The 13,398-nt window shown below is 42.9% G+C and overlaps 1 protein-coding gene and 1 non-coding gene across 5 annotated transcripts in view; one reads left to right on the plus strand and one right to left on the minus strand.

Moving 5' to 3' along the window:
- Positions 1–10,721, minus strand: part of LOC144524608 (alpha-1,3-mannosyl-glycoprotein 4-beta-N-acetylglucosaminyltransferase B) — a 29,541-nt gene extending 18,820 nt beyond the window's left edge. For all 4 annotated transcript variants that reach the window (XM_078260988.1, XM_078260987.1, XM_078260985.1 and 1 more), the window contains exons 1-5: positions 10,406–10,721; positions 8,753–8,935; positions 8,213–8,350; positions 7,961–8,094; positions 3,523–3,569 (exon numbers count right to left, since the gene is read on the minus strand). In XM_078260988.1, the coding sequence (XP_078117114.1) occupies positions 3,523–3,569; positions 7,961–8,094; positions 8,213–8,350; positions 8,753–8,935; positions 10,406–10,496 (593 nt within the window). In that variant the 5' untranslated portion in view covers positions 10,497–10,721. The remainder of the gene's footprint in view (positions 1–3,522; positions 3,570–7,960; positions 8,095–8,212; positions 8,351–8,752; positions 8,936–10,405) is intronic.
- Positions 10,722–11,366: 645 nt separating this feature from the next.
- trnaa-ugc (transfer RNA alanine (anticodon UGC)) lies at positions 11,367–11,438 on the plus strand. The gene has a single exon. It is a non-coding gene; the product is annotated as a tRNA-Ala (tRNA).
- Positions 11,439–13,398: the final 1,960 nt, after the last annotated feature.

Below are 13,398 nucleotides of genomic sequence, written 5' to 3' on the forward strand. Positions count from 1 at the left end.
CGAGTCGCGCCGAAAAACATGTGCATGCTAGAAATAGGACCAACGCCTATTTTTCACGCTACACGCAAGTGTGTTGGAAGCGTTTCCAGGTAAAATAGAATACGAAAAGATGTTTATATACTATGACACAAATACATTTAATAAATGACATTTTGATGTCTGAAAGTCTCTAGGTTTTGCCATAAATGCAGACATAAATGTAATTTTAAAAAATAATAATAAATAATTATCGATTTTCAAATATTGCACCTGTCAATACAGAACGAAATATTCTGGAGCCTATTTTGCCGTAAATACTGCTGACGTTGTCTTTGCTGTAATCAAATCAGTACATATTTATGTTTATGGGAAACCTACATGTGTACAGACAAGGCTAGCGCCGCGTCATACACATTTCTAAGTGTGCAAAGACAAAAAATGGCACGCAGCTGCCAAGCAACTGACACGCAACAGAAATGCCACGCTCACGCCACGCAGGCAGTGTGCAGGAGGCCTTAGAGCTCAATCATTCTGGTTAGCTGATGTCTAACATGTTATACATTACACAGCTCTGAAACATTTAAACATGCATTAATGAAATGACATGGGCCACACAAAGGAATACAACTTTCAGGCCTGTGAATATGTACTGTAGAAAAGATTTCTACTGTACATTCAGTGTGTAAATAAAATACAAGTGATGGTAATGGTGACATGAAACAAAAGGACACATTTGGGAATATCTGACTGCAAATCCCAAATCAGCACTTGTTGGTGTTCTGTTGATAATCAAAGATAAATGATGTTAGACTAAATGTTAGACTAAAGGTTAGTAAAGTTTGCACACCTTGTCTTGACTTGTGCAATGTTGTGGCGGATTGAGGAGAGAAGTTGATGTGTGTGTATTAGAGGATGGATACCCGACCCAAGCCCGACGGGACCCGACGGGACCCAACGGGCCGGGCCTGGTTCGGGCAGATATTTAGAAAGGAGGTTCGGGTCGGGCTCGGTCACATCAGCGTGATAAGGCATTGAACATTTAAAAAAAACAACGTAAAACTTGCTTTGTGAGCCCATTCACACCTGGTATTTACATGCGATCTAGTCTATGTCCACGACGTTCCACTTCCGGGATTGCTCAAGTGCTGCTGGAAATTCTGTCGAATGCACCTCTTTTCAGCCAGATGACCGCTTCCTTTTTCTTTGTGTTGGCGTTCTAAACTCTGGTGGATTTATGAGGACTATGGTTAACTGCTTGGTTAATCTGTCCAATATGAGTTTTCTGTTGCACGACTAAAACAACCTTTGAACGTACACGTTCCACCAAAACAAGTTCCTTTCCGAGGCTATTTTGCAGAGGCACCGTTGCGCCGTCTGGTGCTTAGCTCCCCCCAAGACGATTGTGATTGGTTTAGAAAAATGCCAATAAACCAGAGCACATTTTTCTCCCATCCAGGAATGCTGTGTGGACTACCCAGACCCTCCTCCGCAGCGCTGTGGAGGAAGGTCTGGCAGTTAGATATAGGTTTACATAGGTTTCTTTCTTTTTAAGGTGAGATAGGGCGGTGTGGAGGATGTGTGCTATTGTAGGCAAACTGTGATAGGTCCACTGTGCTGGGTAATGAGGAGCAGAGCAGTGGTTCAAAGCATTTCATCACTAGAGAGGCTCTGGGCAGTAGTCATTCAGGCAGACTAGTCTTGTTTTCTATGACACAGGAATGATGGTGGACTTCTTGAAGCATGTGTGTATAGTCTCGCAATGCAAGCTCTATCTCCACAGTGCTGTGGAATCTGGCTACACCACAGATGCATTCTGGGATAGAAAAAGAAAAGTTCGGGGTTGTTTGCATTTCTTTAAACCAATGACAATCATCTTAGGGAGTGGTAAGCTCCGGACACAGCTCCGGAAAGAAAACGCCACATACAATATTAAATGAAGTTAACTGTTGACACAATACAGTAACGTTAGCTATTTAAATTAGCTGGATACATGGTTAAACCTCATTGGCTCTTACCAGTGTATCTCCGTGTGTACTTCGTCCACAGCAATCCCACCAATCGGTCCCCAAAACGTCCCAGTTAGAGAGGAAATGCCCTAAACCTATTCTTTGTAAATCTTTACAATCATTCCCCAAAAGAACCAAACAGGCCTGCATTGTTGCACCATCCACACTTTCTTCAAAACTTGACATTTACAGTGTGTAGCTTGCTAGCTCGAAGGTTATTGATGTTTCCTGTAGTTGGCAACACACAGAGAGAGGAAGGTGAGAGGCTTTATCCTGGGAATGTATGTTGATCCAGACTATGTGGGTATGACAGACTGAGCCAATGACAGACAGCTAGTTGGTCTGTACACAGTTTGAGGACCCGCCCACTGATACTGTCAGGTCCTGCTGCTTTGTTGGGCTACATCCACACTGCTACGTTTTGGTTTAAAAACGAATATCTGTTGCCACCTTTACGCCTGGCGTCTGCACTACTGCGGCGAGACATTTGGAAACACTGCTGCCCCTATTTTGGTTTGAAATCTCCGGGTTGCTTTGTAGTCTGGAAGGACACAAACGGAGACCTTTGGAAAGGATGCTGCCCGTCAGTCAGTCTTATCGGTTAGGTAGCTTACATACCTTTCAGTAACAGTTCCACCTCGTCGTCGCTCAAAGCTAATACATGCTCTTACTTTTCACCACTGTTGTTCTTTCTCTAAAGTATTTTATACATCCATGATTTCCAACCGCAGAGTCAGACAGACAATCTGCTTCCTGTTTACACCGGCACGCACAAACCCAGTGTGTGTGAATGGTCATGTGATATGTGATGTCAGACGTGTTAATATGGACGCAGATTAGTTCTGCTACTGGAGATAAAACTCTTGAGTGGAAGAGACAGTTTTTGTCTCAAAATGGATAGATCCAGATGGATAATCAGTGGGTATCCTTCTAATTGGCTAGTTGGATTCCCTTTCAATTACACATAGTCATCTGACTCATTGTTAATATAACAATTGAATTGATTAGGGCAGCTTTTATATATGTGCTGTGATGTGTGCTCAGAACCATTTAGACCCTGTAAGAAGAGAAGAGATGCAAAACAAATGTAAATGTCTCTCCTGAGTTATACTTTGCTTTTAAAGGGACACATAAAACTCAAATTTTCCAATTCAGTGAAGTTACTTATGCAGTGATGATTCTTGAAGAAAATGTTCCACATCTTACAACAAATGACACTCAGAATGAGCAGGGTGAACTGAATCTGTGATGCATAATGGGTGGGATGGGAGGCCCGTCTCAACGGAAGCCCTGCTTTGTGATACAGACTGATAATAGACTGGTGTATGCGTACATACAGTCCAATCTGCTGCTTCAAACTGCTGTAACTAATGTATTTATCTTTGGAAACCTTTCCAGTTAAAAAAGGTAGAAGCAAAGACACAAGACGCTGGCTGCTGTCAGAAACCACAGCTAACAGAACATATAAAACCAAGGGGAACAACAACGTGATGGAATAGTGAAAGTGCCCCATGGGAGGCAATCTAGAATCACTCACTTCTTCCTGATGCTCTTTGCTACGCTGCCCACATAGTTGGAGTCCGTCTGACGTGATAGGGAGAGAAAAAGGAGAAAGTCAGTGATATAGGGCATTTCTGATGCTGTTAGTTAATACCAAACAGGAATGCTTTTGCAACAATGAGCTGAGAATGGAGCTGTTATGGGGTGAGTCTCATTGTGCCCATCCTTCCAAGGCCAGACCTGGTATAACCAGTTTTCATCGATACAGGGAACTGCAGCCTGGTATTAGGGGTCCAAGCATGAGGGGGCTGGGATCCCAGTACCAGTGGTGCTGGGAACACTACTGAAATTGCTTGGGTTTTTATTATTATTCTTCCGTATATAAAAGTGGAACTGCAGCCTACACCGTACAAGTTATGCAAGTAAAACTTTTAGGGATGGTAGAGAGTAGACACGTAACTTGGAAAGAAGAAAATACACATATCCACCAGCAGGGAGGCGCTATAAAAACATGAATGGGGTATAACTCCTACACTGTACATTGTACATTCAAAAACCTCATATCCACGCGTTCCCTGAAGTCAGCTGAATCTCTCCCATTTCTGCCTAGAAAGTTTGTTTGCAAAACATTCAACTCAGTAGTCCCCCATGGTCCGCTGAGGCGGTTTTCAAAATATGTATCCGATTGGCCACTATGTGACGCTGTTTTGAGGAGGCACTAGGTGACACTTTTGTGGCAAAATCATGAAATATGCTACAATTATTTTTCCAAACTACTCTTCTCTCAACCGGCAAAATGCATCCCGTCCGTGGGCGTGCAGGTCCGACTTGCATCACCTCCACGGTCGGCTCAGGTGGGCTTGAACCCCATTTATATCAGATATATATATATATATAGATATTGCAGTTCTATCTTACTTATGTAACTGTAATATTAAACACACACACTTGTGCAGCTCAGGGGTCTCATTTATAAAACTGTGCGTATGATCCTTACTAAAAGTGTACGTACGGCCAAAAGCCAAAAATGGCGTACGCAAAAAAAAACAAAAATTCAGATTTATAAAACCGTGCGTACGCACATCTGTAAGCAATGTTCCCTTTATAAATCACAGATTACCCACAAGTGTGCGTACGTGAATCAGCCTCTTATCCCGCCCTGTACACACCCATTGTTAACCATAAATAGTAAAAGCACCTCATGAATGCTGATCAGTATGTTTATGACCCTGGCAGTTGTTCTTTCGTTACGCCGAAGCATGATGACTGGCGGGGAAAAAGCAAAAAACTTGGACGCTCGGACATTGCTGCAAATTGAATTATAATTTTGGCCTGTTCTCACACAGTGTAGGGAAACCTGATCTATAGACTACCTATATTAATAATACCTTCCAAAACGGCAGGCATTATGGCACTCGGGGACAGCTTCAATATACCAGACCTATATAATAAGATTCAACAGAACTATATATTATATCCAAACAAGCCTTAGCGATTAAGTTGAAGATTATATATCATATTTAGGTAAAACACCTAGCTGTCTGCCATTTCCCTCTGGAAACAGCCGGTTGCCCCCAGAGTGGCGAGGACCTGTATTTGGACCGGGATGGACCGGGATGGCACGGTTCCGGCGCTTTGCCCTCTCTACTGGACCCAATTCAGTACATAGAGTTTTAGGGAATCTAAATCGCCATATTAGCCAGTCATCGTCATGGTCCCTGAAGTCTCTTTCTCTCCTGATTCTTCCATTGGGGGTTAGTCCTCCTGCAGGGCCAGCAGTGCCATCATGCAGCATTACGCACGGGTTCACTGCAGTATGCAGTATTTATATGTTTACAACAATTTGTGATTGTTAACACCTTGCCAAAATCACAGCATCAACTAGTGGTATCCCCAACCCGAGATACAATTTGAAGATGAAAGTCTAACAAACACACTTTTCTTCACGTCGGTTTTGTCACGAACAGTATTAAAGTTTGGACGATAACGAGGACATTAAGTGAAACGATTGCCCAAGAGCTTAATGGCTGTATTTCCAGACTTTGGCATTTGCTGATATATGCACAGTATTAAAGACCGATATTTAGTTATTTACACTGTGTTCTGCAATTATCTAAGAGAGTATTGATGCTATCCTGTATTCCATGGAGTCGGGCTATCTCCTCCTCCTGCGCTCCGTAGCAGACAACGTGACGGTGAGACAGCGGCGATAAAATATTAAGAAAAATTTTTTATTCAAGATTTGAGTTGGATTTTACAAGGTGTTTATGGAACAAGTATCACTCGGTACAAGCGCAAAAAACACTGCTGGATTTAATCTTCATGATAACGTGGATGATATGGAGTGAAGAAATGTGCGTGAGACATCAATACTTGGACGTATTACGAGTAATCGTTATTCCCACATTTACTTTCTGCAGTCTGACATCAGTTCACCACCTCACCATCTGCGTCGCCAATTCCCATTGGCCCTCATTTATGAAACGTGCGTACGACCTAAAACAGGCGTAGGACGGGCGTACGCCGATTTCTACGCAAAGCAAGGGATTTATCAATTTGAACGTGAGCGTAGGCTGCGATAAAATCTCACGTCTGGTCTGAACTCCTGTACGCAAGTTTTCGAATCCATGTGGACTTGCGGTGCAGCATATAAAAAGTTTAATCACTTATCAGCAATGGCAGATCTGACTCTTTTAAAAGACCTCTATTCGCCGGTACAACAGTGCACACGTACGCACACGGGCCACGGTGGAGCGCCCCATCTGATTGATTAAGGGCAGATGGCTCATGGTCTTGCATCAGCGGGGGGATCCTACTATACACAGCAGAAAAATTCTGCAACATTGTTTTAGCCTGTGGGGTTCTGGAGCCAGATGACCCGATGCCCAAAGAGCAGTGTCCAGCACAGCCCCAAGTGGGGCTATACGAATGAGACAGGATATTATTCCTCGCTTTTAAAAGGTATAGTGTTATGTTTGGCAATGATAGCCTACTCAATACAGGAAACATGACGATGCACAACATTTTTATTTATTCTTCAGGTTTTCGTTTCTCTTTTAAAGTGTCGTTAATGGCCACAAGTGAACCATTTATTTCTGCCATTGACCGAGTTATTTCGGCTTGTTTTTCCAGCCCCTCTGCTGTCAGGAGACAGGGTCGGGGTGGTGGTCCTGCACAGGGGGCGGGGGGCTCTCCCTCACAGCTGTTGCCTGGCTCTGACTCATGAAAAAAAACAGTAAAAGTAAAATAAAAGACACTGCATAAACTCTGCTACTTTGTGTTTATTTAAATATAGGTAAACCATATAGGCCTAAGATATTGCAATATAAGCCTGTATATTACTATTAGGACTATAGCATACATATGTCAAGGATGTATAAATGAAATAAACTTCAGCTGGAGTCTGATTTACCACGGCAACACTGTTGACTGCATCAGTGATCTCTTTCCATTCCCCATTCCTTCTACAGCTTTACTTTAATAACAGTTTTCAGGCTGCCAAATCTACAAACGTAAGTGCAAGTGAACCTGAGACATCAGGGTTTCAATCTCCACCTCTGAAAAGTGCCGCTCTGATTGGTGTGATACGAACGTTTTGTGAATCTCACGTGAAGCCTGTCGTAAGATGATTTCTGCGCTCATCTCTGCGCTGGTTTCTACGTTAGGTTGATAAATGACGGCCAATATGTCTCCAAAATGTCCACATTTTCAGCCCCATTTTGTGCGTACGCCACATTTATAAATGAGACCCCAGGTTTTTCATTTGCCATGTACCACTCAAACTAGTTGGACAGGTCTGAAAGGTTAGAAGTGTTTACTGTTCCTTTGTTATCAGAGCGGATTGTGTTGCTTCTGTAAGCTTGAGGTGATTTTGAAATACCTTTTGTGTTTAGTGCCAACTCATTAAAGAGATATTACTACGTAAACTGACCTGTCCAACAGCTTTGTCTCTGTCCTCCCTACCTATTTCTTCCTTGCTCCGTTTTATTTCCTCATTAAAAGGTGCAGTAGGTAGGAGTTATAAAACTAACTTTCTGTCATATTTGCTGAAACTGACCCTATGATCGAGTAGAACTACACAAAGGAGGTAATTAAAAAAAAAAAATCCAGCTCCTCTGGCACCACCTATAGCCTGTAGTGCGATTTGCAAAAATCCACCGCTCCCTGTTCAGATGCACCAATCAGGGCCAGGCGGGGTATCTAACTGCGTGTCAATCACAGCTCATGCACACGCATTCATTCTCCCTTGTGGGGGGAGGGGCTTAGGAGACCGTTTTGGGTTTTAGCAGAAAGGGGGGGAGGGATTGAGAACTTGTCATTAACCTAGGCTATGTCAGACTGACTGGGTTGTTACTTTTTGGCAGTCATTTCTTTCAGCATTCATTTATATTACAATATAATAATCATCTCTTTTGGTGTTACTGTTGGAACAAATTCTGGAAGTTGAATGTAATTGCAGTGAATGTGTGTCTAACCTCAGCAACAAAGACAATTATGAGGAGATCTTGCTGCTGCATAGTCGTCAGGCTGTAGAGCAGAGAGCGCAGTGTGCTGACCAGGTAGCTCTGCTTCTCACGCTTCACTGTAGGAATGCCCAGCACCAGGGACACTGGGACACGGACACACACACACACACACACACACACACACACACACACACACAGCTGAAACAAAAAGAGTCAGCAGACAGTAGAAAAGGTGTGTGTTTTTGTATTAGTGCTCCATACCTCCACGGCGCCCCTGTCCCAGCACTACGTTGGGTAGGAGGCTGTCTGGATGTTGTCTGAGGTGGGGCATGTAGAAGTAAATGTTAGGCTGGATGAAGGTCTGTTGGCCTGAATGGTCTGTCTTCTGTCTTATTGTTTCTGTCCAAAGGAGGGAAAAGAGAGGAGGTATTCAGTCAATGCAAAAGGATTTTGAAACGGCAACACACACACACACACACACACACACACACACACACACACACACACACACACACACACACACACACACACACAGAGAAGGGTGAGGGGCAACCCTAACTCTAACCCTGAGGCCCACTTAGAGATGAATCAGACCATGGCTGTGAAGTAATCATTTAACAGTAATTGCCAGATCAGAAGCAGTGCTATGTACTAGAAGTGGCAGTATTATGTAATAGCAACAAAGAGTTACTTGGTCTACCCTGTATCCGTTGCTGTGTAAAAAGTATGGCAGAGGCCCAGAAATGTCTCTTTTAGGTTGAACTGAAGTGCACACCATCACATGCTAGCTAAGAACACCACCTGTGGGGATGCTGCTGCTGGTGGTGGCGGTGGTACTGATGGGATGGCTGATGTTGGCAGCTTTGGATGTGTTCCTCAGTTCTTCCAGGAGGCTGCTGAGATCTCTGCTGACCTGCCCTCCCAACTCCTCAACCAGCAGCAGCCGCTGGTACAGGGTCTGCATTTCTGGCAGCACGGTGGAGCCTGGAGACAGAGAAGGAAGTAGCAGTCACAATGCTCCTTGTGTCTCAAAAGATGGCTCTCTGACTCTGTTCAGCATTAGTTTTACTTAATCAAACTCTGCCTTCATTAGTACTAGAAGTAGTATAACTGTATTGCTATAGTGTTTATAATTTAGGTAATTAGCATATGTTAATACAGCTTAAAAGGTCCCATGGCATGAGACTTCAGATATAGTATTAGGGGACCACTAAGGCCTAAATGAAAGCATCCAAAGAGCACCATGTCATTATACCTTTAAATGTTGCCTTTTATGGTCTTCAAAGTTTCATTCGGACCACCATATCACTGGTATCATTTCTCAAAAACCTCACAAGAACAAATATCTTCTAAGATCTTTAGTCACATGATCGGCCACTACAGTCATATGTATTGTCATCTTGATGTGGTCACAATCACCCAGCCATAGCTAAGCTAACCTGCTGAACAGGAACCACCTGCTTATTTGGGGAAAACCAGTAAGGAGAGCTGGGAGCTGAAAAGAAGGAGTGATACCTCACGTTAGTGCCACAACTAGAACTAGCAGAATACCTGGCTGGTCATACTGATCCCAACCTTTAGGTCCCTAAGGGAGTAATGAGGAACAGAAAGCATACTGACTGGACACATTTCAAGCTGCACAGCCCAGGACAGGGGGGCTCTGCAGCGGTGGTTAAAACCTCCCAGAACATCAGCGGACACATCTACTGAGCATCAGTGTGAGGTGCCTGCGCAAAGTCCAAAGGATAGGATACCAAAAAAGACAATGCCCACCCAGCAACAGCCTGTTCACAGGAGTATCTGCTGTCATACAACCAGATATCCTCCATTTAGCCTACTCCATAACATTTTTTTGTTTTGTGCAGTTTAGTTTTTTCTTGTGTAACATAAAGGGACTGAACCCTGTGTTGCAGAATGACTGAACCGTGTAACCTTGTTTATTGGCCTGAGCCAGTAGCCTATGCACAGGTTGACAGTGTGAGGTTAGGGTTATGTACTGTAGTTGTTCCCTCAGCCTCTTTAATGACAGCCCTCCATGGCAAGCAGATACGAACACCGTCAGGTGGAGGTCTGTCACAGCAGCTGCTAAATATGTTATAGGCTACTACAAGATTTTCTGTGTGGGCTCAACTAAGTGTGACCAACACTTATTGGATAAGTTAATCAAGTTTAGTTTCTGTCTGTTTGCATGGAAAACAAACAGTCAATTTGGCCTAAATTCCAGACCAAGAAGTTCACACTGACAGTTTTTCCCCCATCACTGGGAATCAATTTATTCCAAGTAACCGACGCAAGATTTTCTGTGTAGGCTCAACAAAGTGTGACCATTTTCCAAACACTTATACCGTCGACTGCTACAAACAAGTTAATCAAGTTTAGTTTATGTTTGTTTGCATGAAAACACACAGTTAATTTGGCCAATTCCAGACCAAGAAGTTCACACTGACAGCTTACCTCCATCACTGGGAATCGATTTAATCCAAGTAACCGACGCAACACACGCAAAAACCAGCACACATCCAAATCTGAGGGAGTAAAGCCTCATTTCATTTCTCAGTGACAGTCCGTCCGATTTTGTCTGCCGATAGCCGCCGATTCCCAGCGGGCAGCAGGTGGACGTCAGCGCTTCAGGTAGAGTGCAGGTAATGTTAGTTGCACTGACAGCAGTGACTGTAGGCTACCCGTTGTCACAAACACACAGCACACAAACATTCCTGTCTTTGCCCTTTCCGTCTATGGGGACCGTATGGATGAACTGTCACTTCAATATGCGGTTAAACTGCCAGCGGGACATGAACTGCAGGTGCAACGTTACAATTTGCGGGCTACATCGCCATCTGCTGGTGGAATCAGAAAATGAATGAACACAGAAACTAGACAGTGTTCAAAGTTTCAGAGCCAATTTAGTCTTACTTTTGAAAACGTATAAAATAACAAATAAATATTTTGTATTGAATAGCCATATTAGGCTATAATATGATTTTAACACTTTCTTTTATCTGGTGATAGCATTGCTGCAACAGCATGATTAGCCTAGCTAACTAAACATAATTTATTATTATTATTATTATTATTATTATTATTATTATTATTATTATTATTATTATTAATAGTAGTAGTAGTAGCAGCCCTATTAGCATGATTTAATGGGAGAATATTCCATATCATCTCAATTGAGTTTGGTGAGAGATACGTTAGGACAATATTCAGTTAACACCATGGGTGGGCCCGGATGTAATAACGTCAGTTATTGAAGTTTGTAGGCTATGTTAAATTAGCGTAGGGAAGTCATTTTAGATTAAAATTAAGCTATATTATAGAAACAGACCGGCCTTCTACGTGGAACAATTCTTTTCTATTTCAACGTGCTATGTGCATATACAAATTGTCTGGTATCCACACATGCCACCATCAGGGGGATGTAGCTCAGTGGTAGAGCGCATGCTTTGCATGTATGAGGCCCCGGGTTCAATCCCCGGCATCTCCACAATTTTGGCTCCATGCTTTTCACGGCGGTGTATGTGTCCACTAACAACTAGACGAACCCTACGGTGAATGTCTGTTCCGTATGCACTTCAGCTACACTATGCTGTGTTCACACTAGGAGCGATAAAGCAACAGGCTACGAAAAGCTACGAAAGTCATTTTCGATGGAAGCCGGCGACATGAAGCTACAAACTGACACTGACGTGGCACGCTACAAATCAAAGCTGAGCTGTCCTCAACTTTCAACAGCGACAGTGTATCTGTGTTTAGAGCTTTTGACGCTGGTAGTGTGAACATAGCATCGGCTACTTAGAATAACACAGCTTGTATCCGCGCAGTGAAACCGACTGGCAAAGACAGGAACACTGCCTGCTGCTTTTTGTTTTACAAGAGTAGGCCTACACAATTTGAAATAATCTTGTTGGTGTCATAGTCAATCAACGTCCTGTAAGAGGGGTGCACAAGACTCACCAGGGGGCTTTGGACTTATTTCACCCGTTAGCTTCTTTAACCCATTATTATTAAACGAAGGTGTCATGACCAGCTCAAAAGTTATGACAAAAACAAGGGAGACCACACACTTAAGGATTACATTAAAACCAATTCAATTAACTCAAATTAAATATGACTTGAATAATACATGTATTTCAGTAGTGTAATGAGTGCATGGGTGAAGGTGAGTGTGTGGAAAGCAAAGCAGATGCCCAAACATCCGCCCTGCTGGCTGTGTGGACGGACAGCACAGTGAACTGCATCTCCAACCCTCTAGGAAACAGGAAGGCAATCAGGAAGAGTGGACTCAGGTGGGGCTCAGACTGCCTCCACACAGCTCCCAGGGAAAAACACTATAGAGCCAGCCAGAGTGGGAAGGGTCAGAGAGGAGTCCACACCATAGGCGTTTAACAAAACAGATATAAGATGTCAATGTTTTAAATGTACCTGCCTACGAAACTGGCCCCCCCCCCCCTCAACATTTCCTGTGAGACCAAAGTGACTTATAAGCCACTCATCATTATGAGCTGAAATGTAATTTGGGCTTTGACAAATATTAATGCAAGAGTGGCAAATGTTGAGTTTCTACAAGACCAATTCACCCAAATTACCTCATGTAGGGCCTACCTGTAGTTATGTAGATAGTTTTGACATTTTTCCAGGTTTAGAGACATCGCTCTATGAGGGCATTAGCTACAGTTGTGTTGCTGAACTCTGTGGAATATGAATGAATATATATATATATATATATATATATATATATATATATATATATATATATATATATATATATATGTTCAGTGCAGGCTGGGTCTGTATGTATAGTTCCAGGCCCATGTCAACAGAGCATACGCTGAAATGTATTTTTCCTTGGACGCGTTCTACCTTCATACAGTCTATGATACCAGAGATAAGTGAGAAAATATATGATTTGGAATTTGGGTAAACTATCCCTTAGCCAGACCCACATCAAGATGTTGGGTCTGGCAAGGCAAGGCAAGGCAGCATTATTTGTATAGCACATTTCAGCAACAGGGCAATTCAAAGTGCTTTACATAAAACATTCAAGAACAGTTAAAAACAATAAAAAAAATGAAAACATTAAAGAGCAGTCAAAAACGATTAAAAAAAACAAAAAAACAGATAAAAGATGAGAATTAAATTTAAAGTGCAGTATAAGAACAAGTTAACTGATTCCAACTCGGGCCTCCCAGAGGACTTATGGGAACTCACCATTGGCAGGGCTCAATCCGAGGGGCGGGATAAACGGTTGTCTTTCAAATTCCCTCTGCACGCAATAGGATAGCGCTACAACCAACCAGAGCAACGCTAGTTGATAGATTAAACTTTTGCCGTATCCGATTGGCAAAACTCTGAACACATCTTCCTTTTTTAAGAATGACTTCAGTGCTTAACTCCAAGTCTTCCAGAGTCGCGGTTAAAGCCGATTTAAAGACCGCTGTTCGCCA

Source organism: Sander vitreus, chromosome 10 (assembly GCF_031162955.1).
Source record: "Sander vitreus isolate 19-12246 chromosome 10, sanVit1, whole genome shotgun sequence".
Lineage (NCBI taxonomy): Eukaryota > Metazoa > Chordata > Actinopteri > Perciformes > Percidae > Sander > Sander vitreus.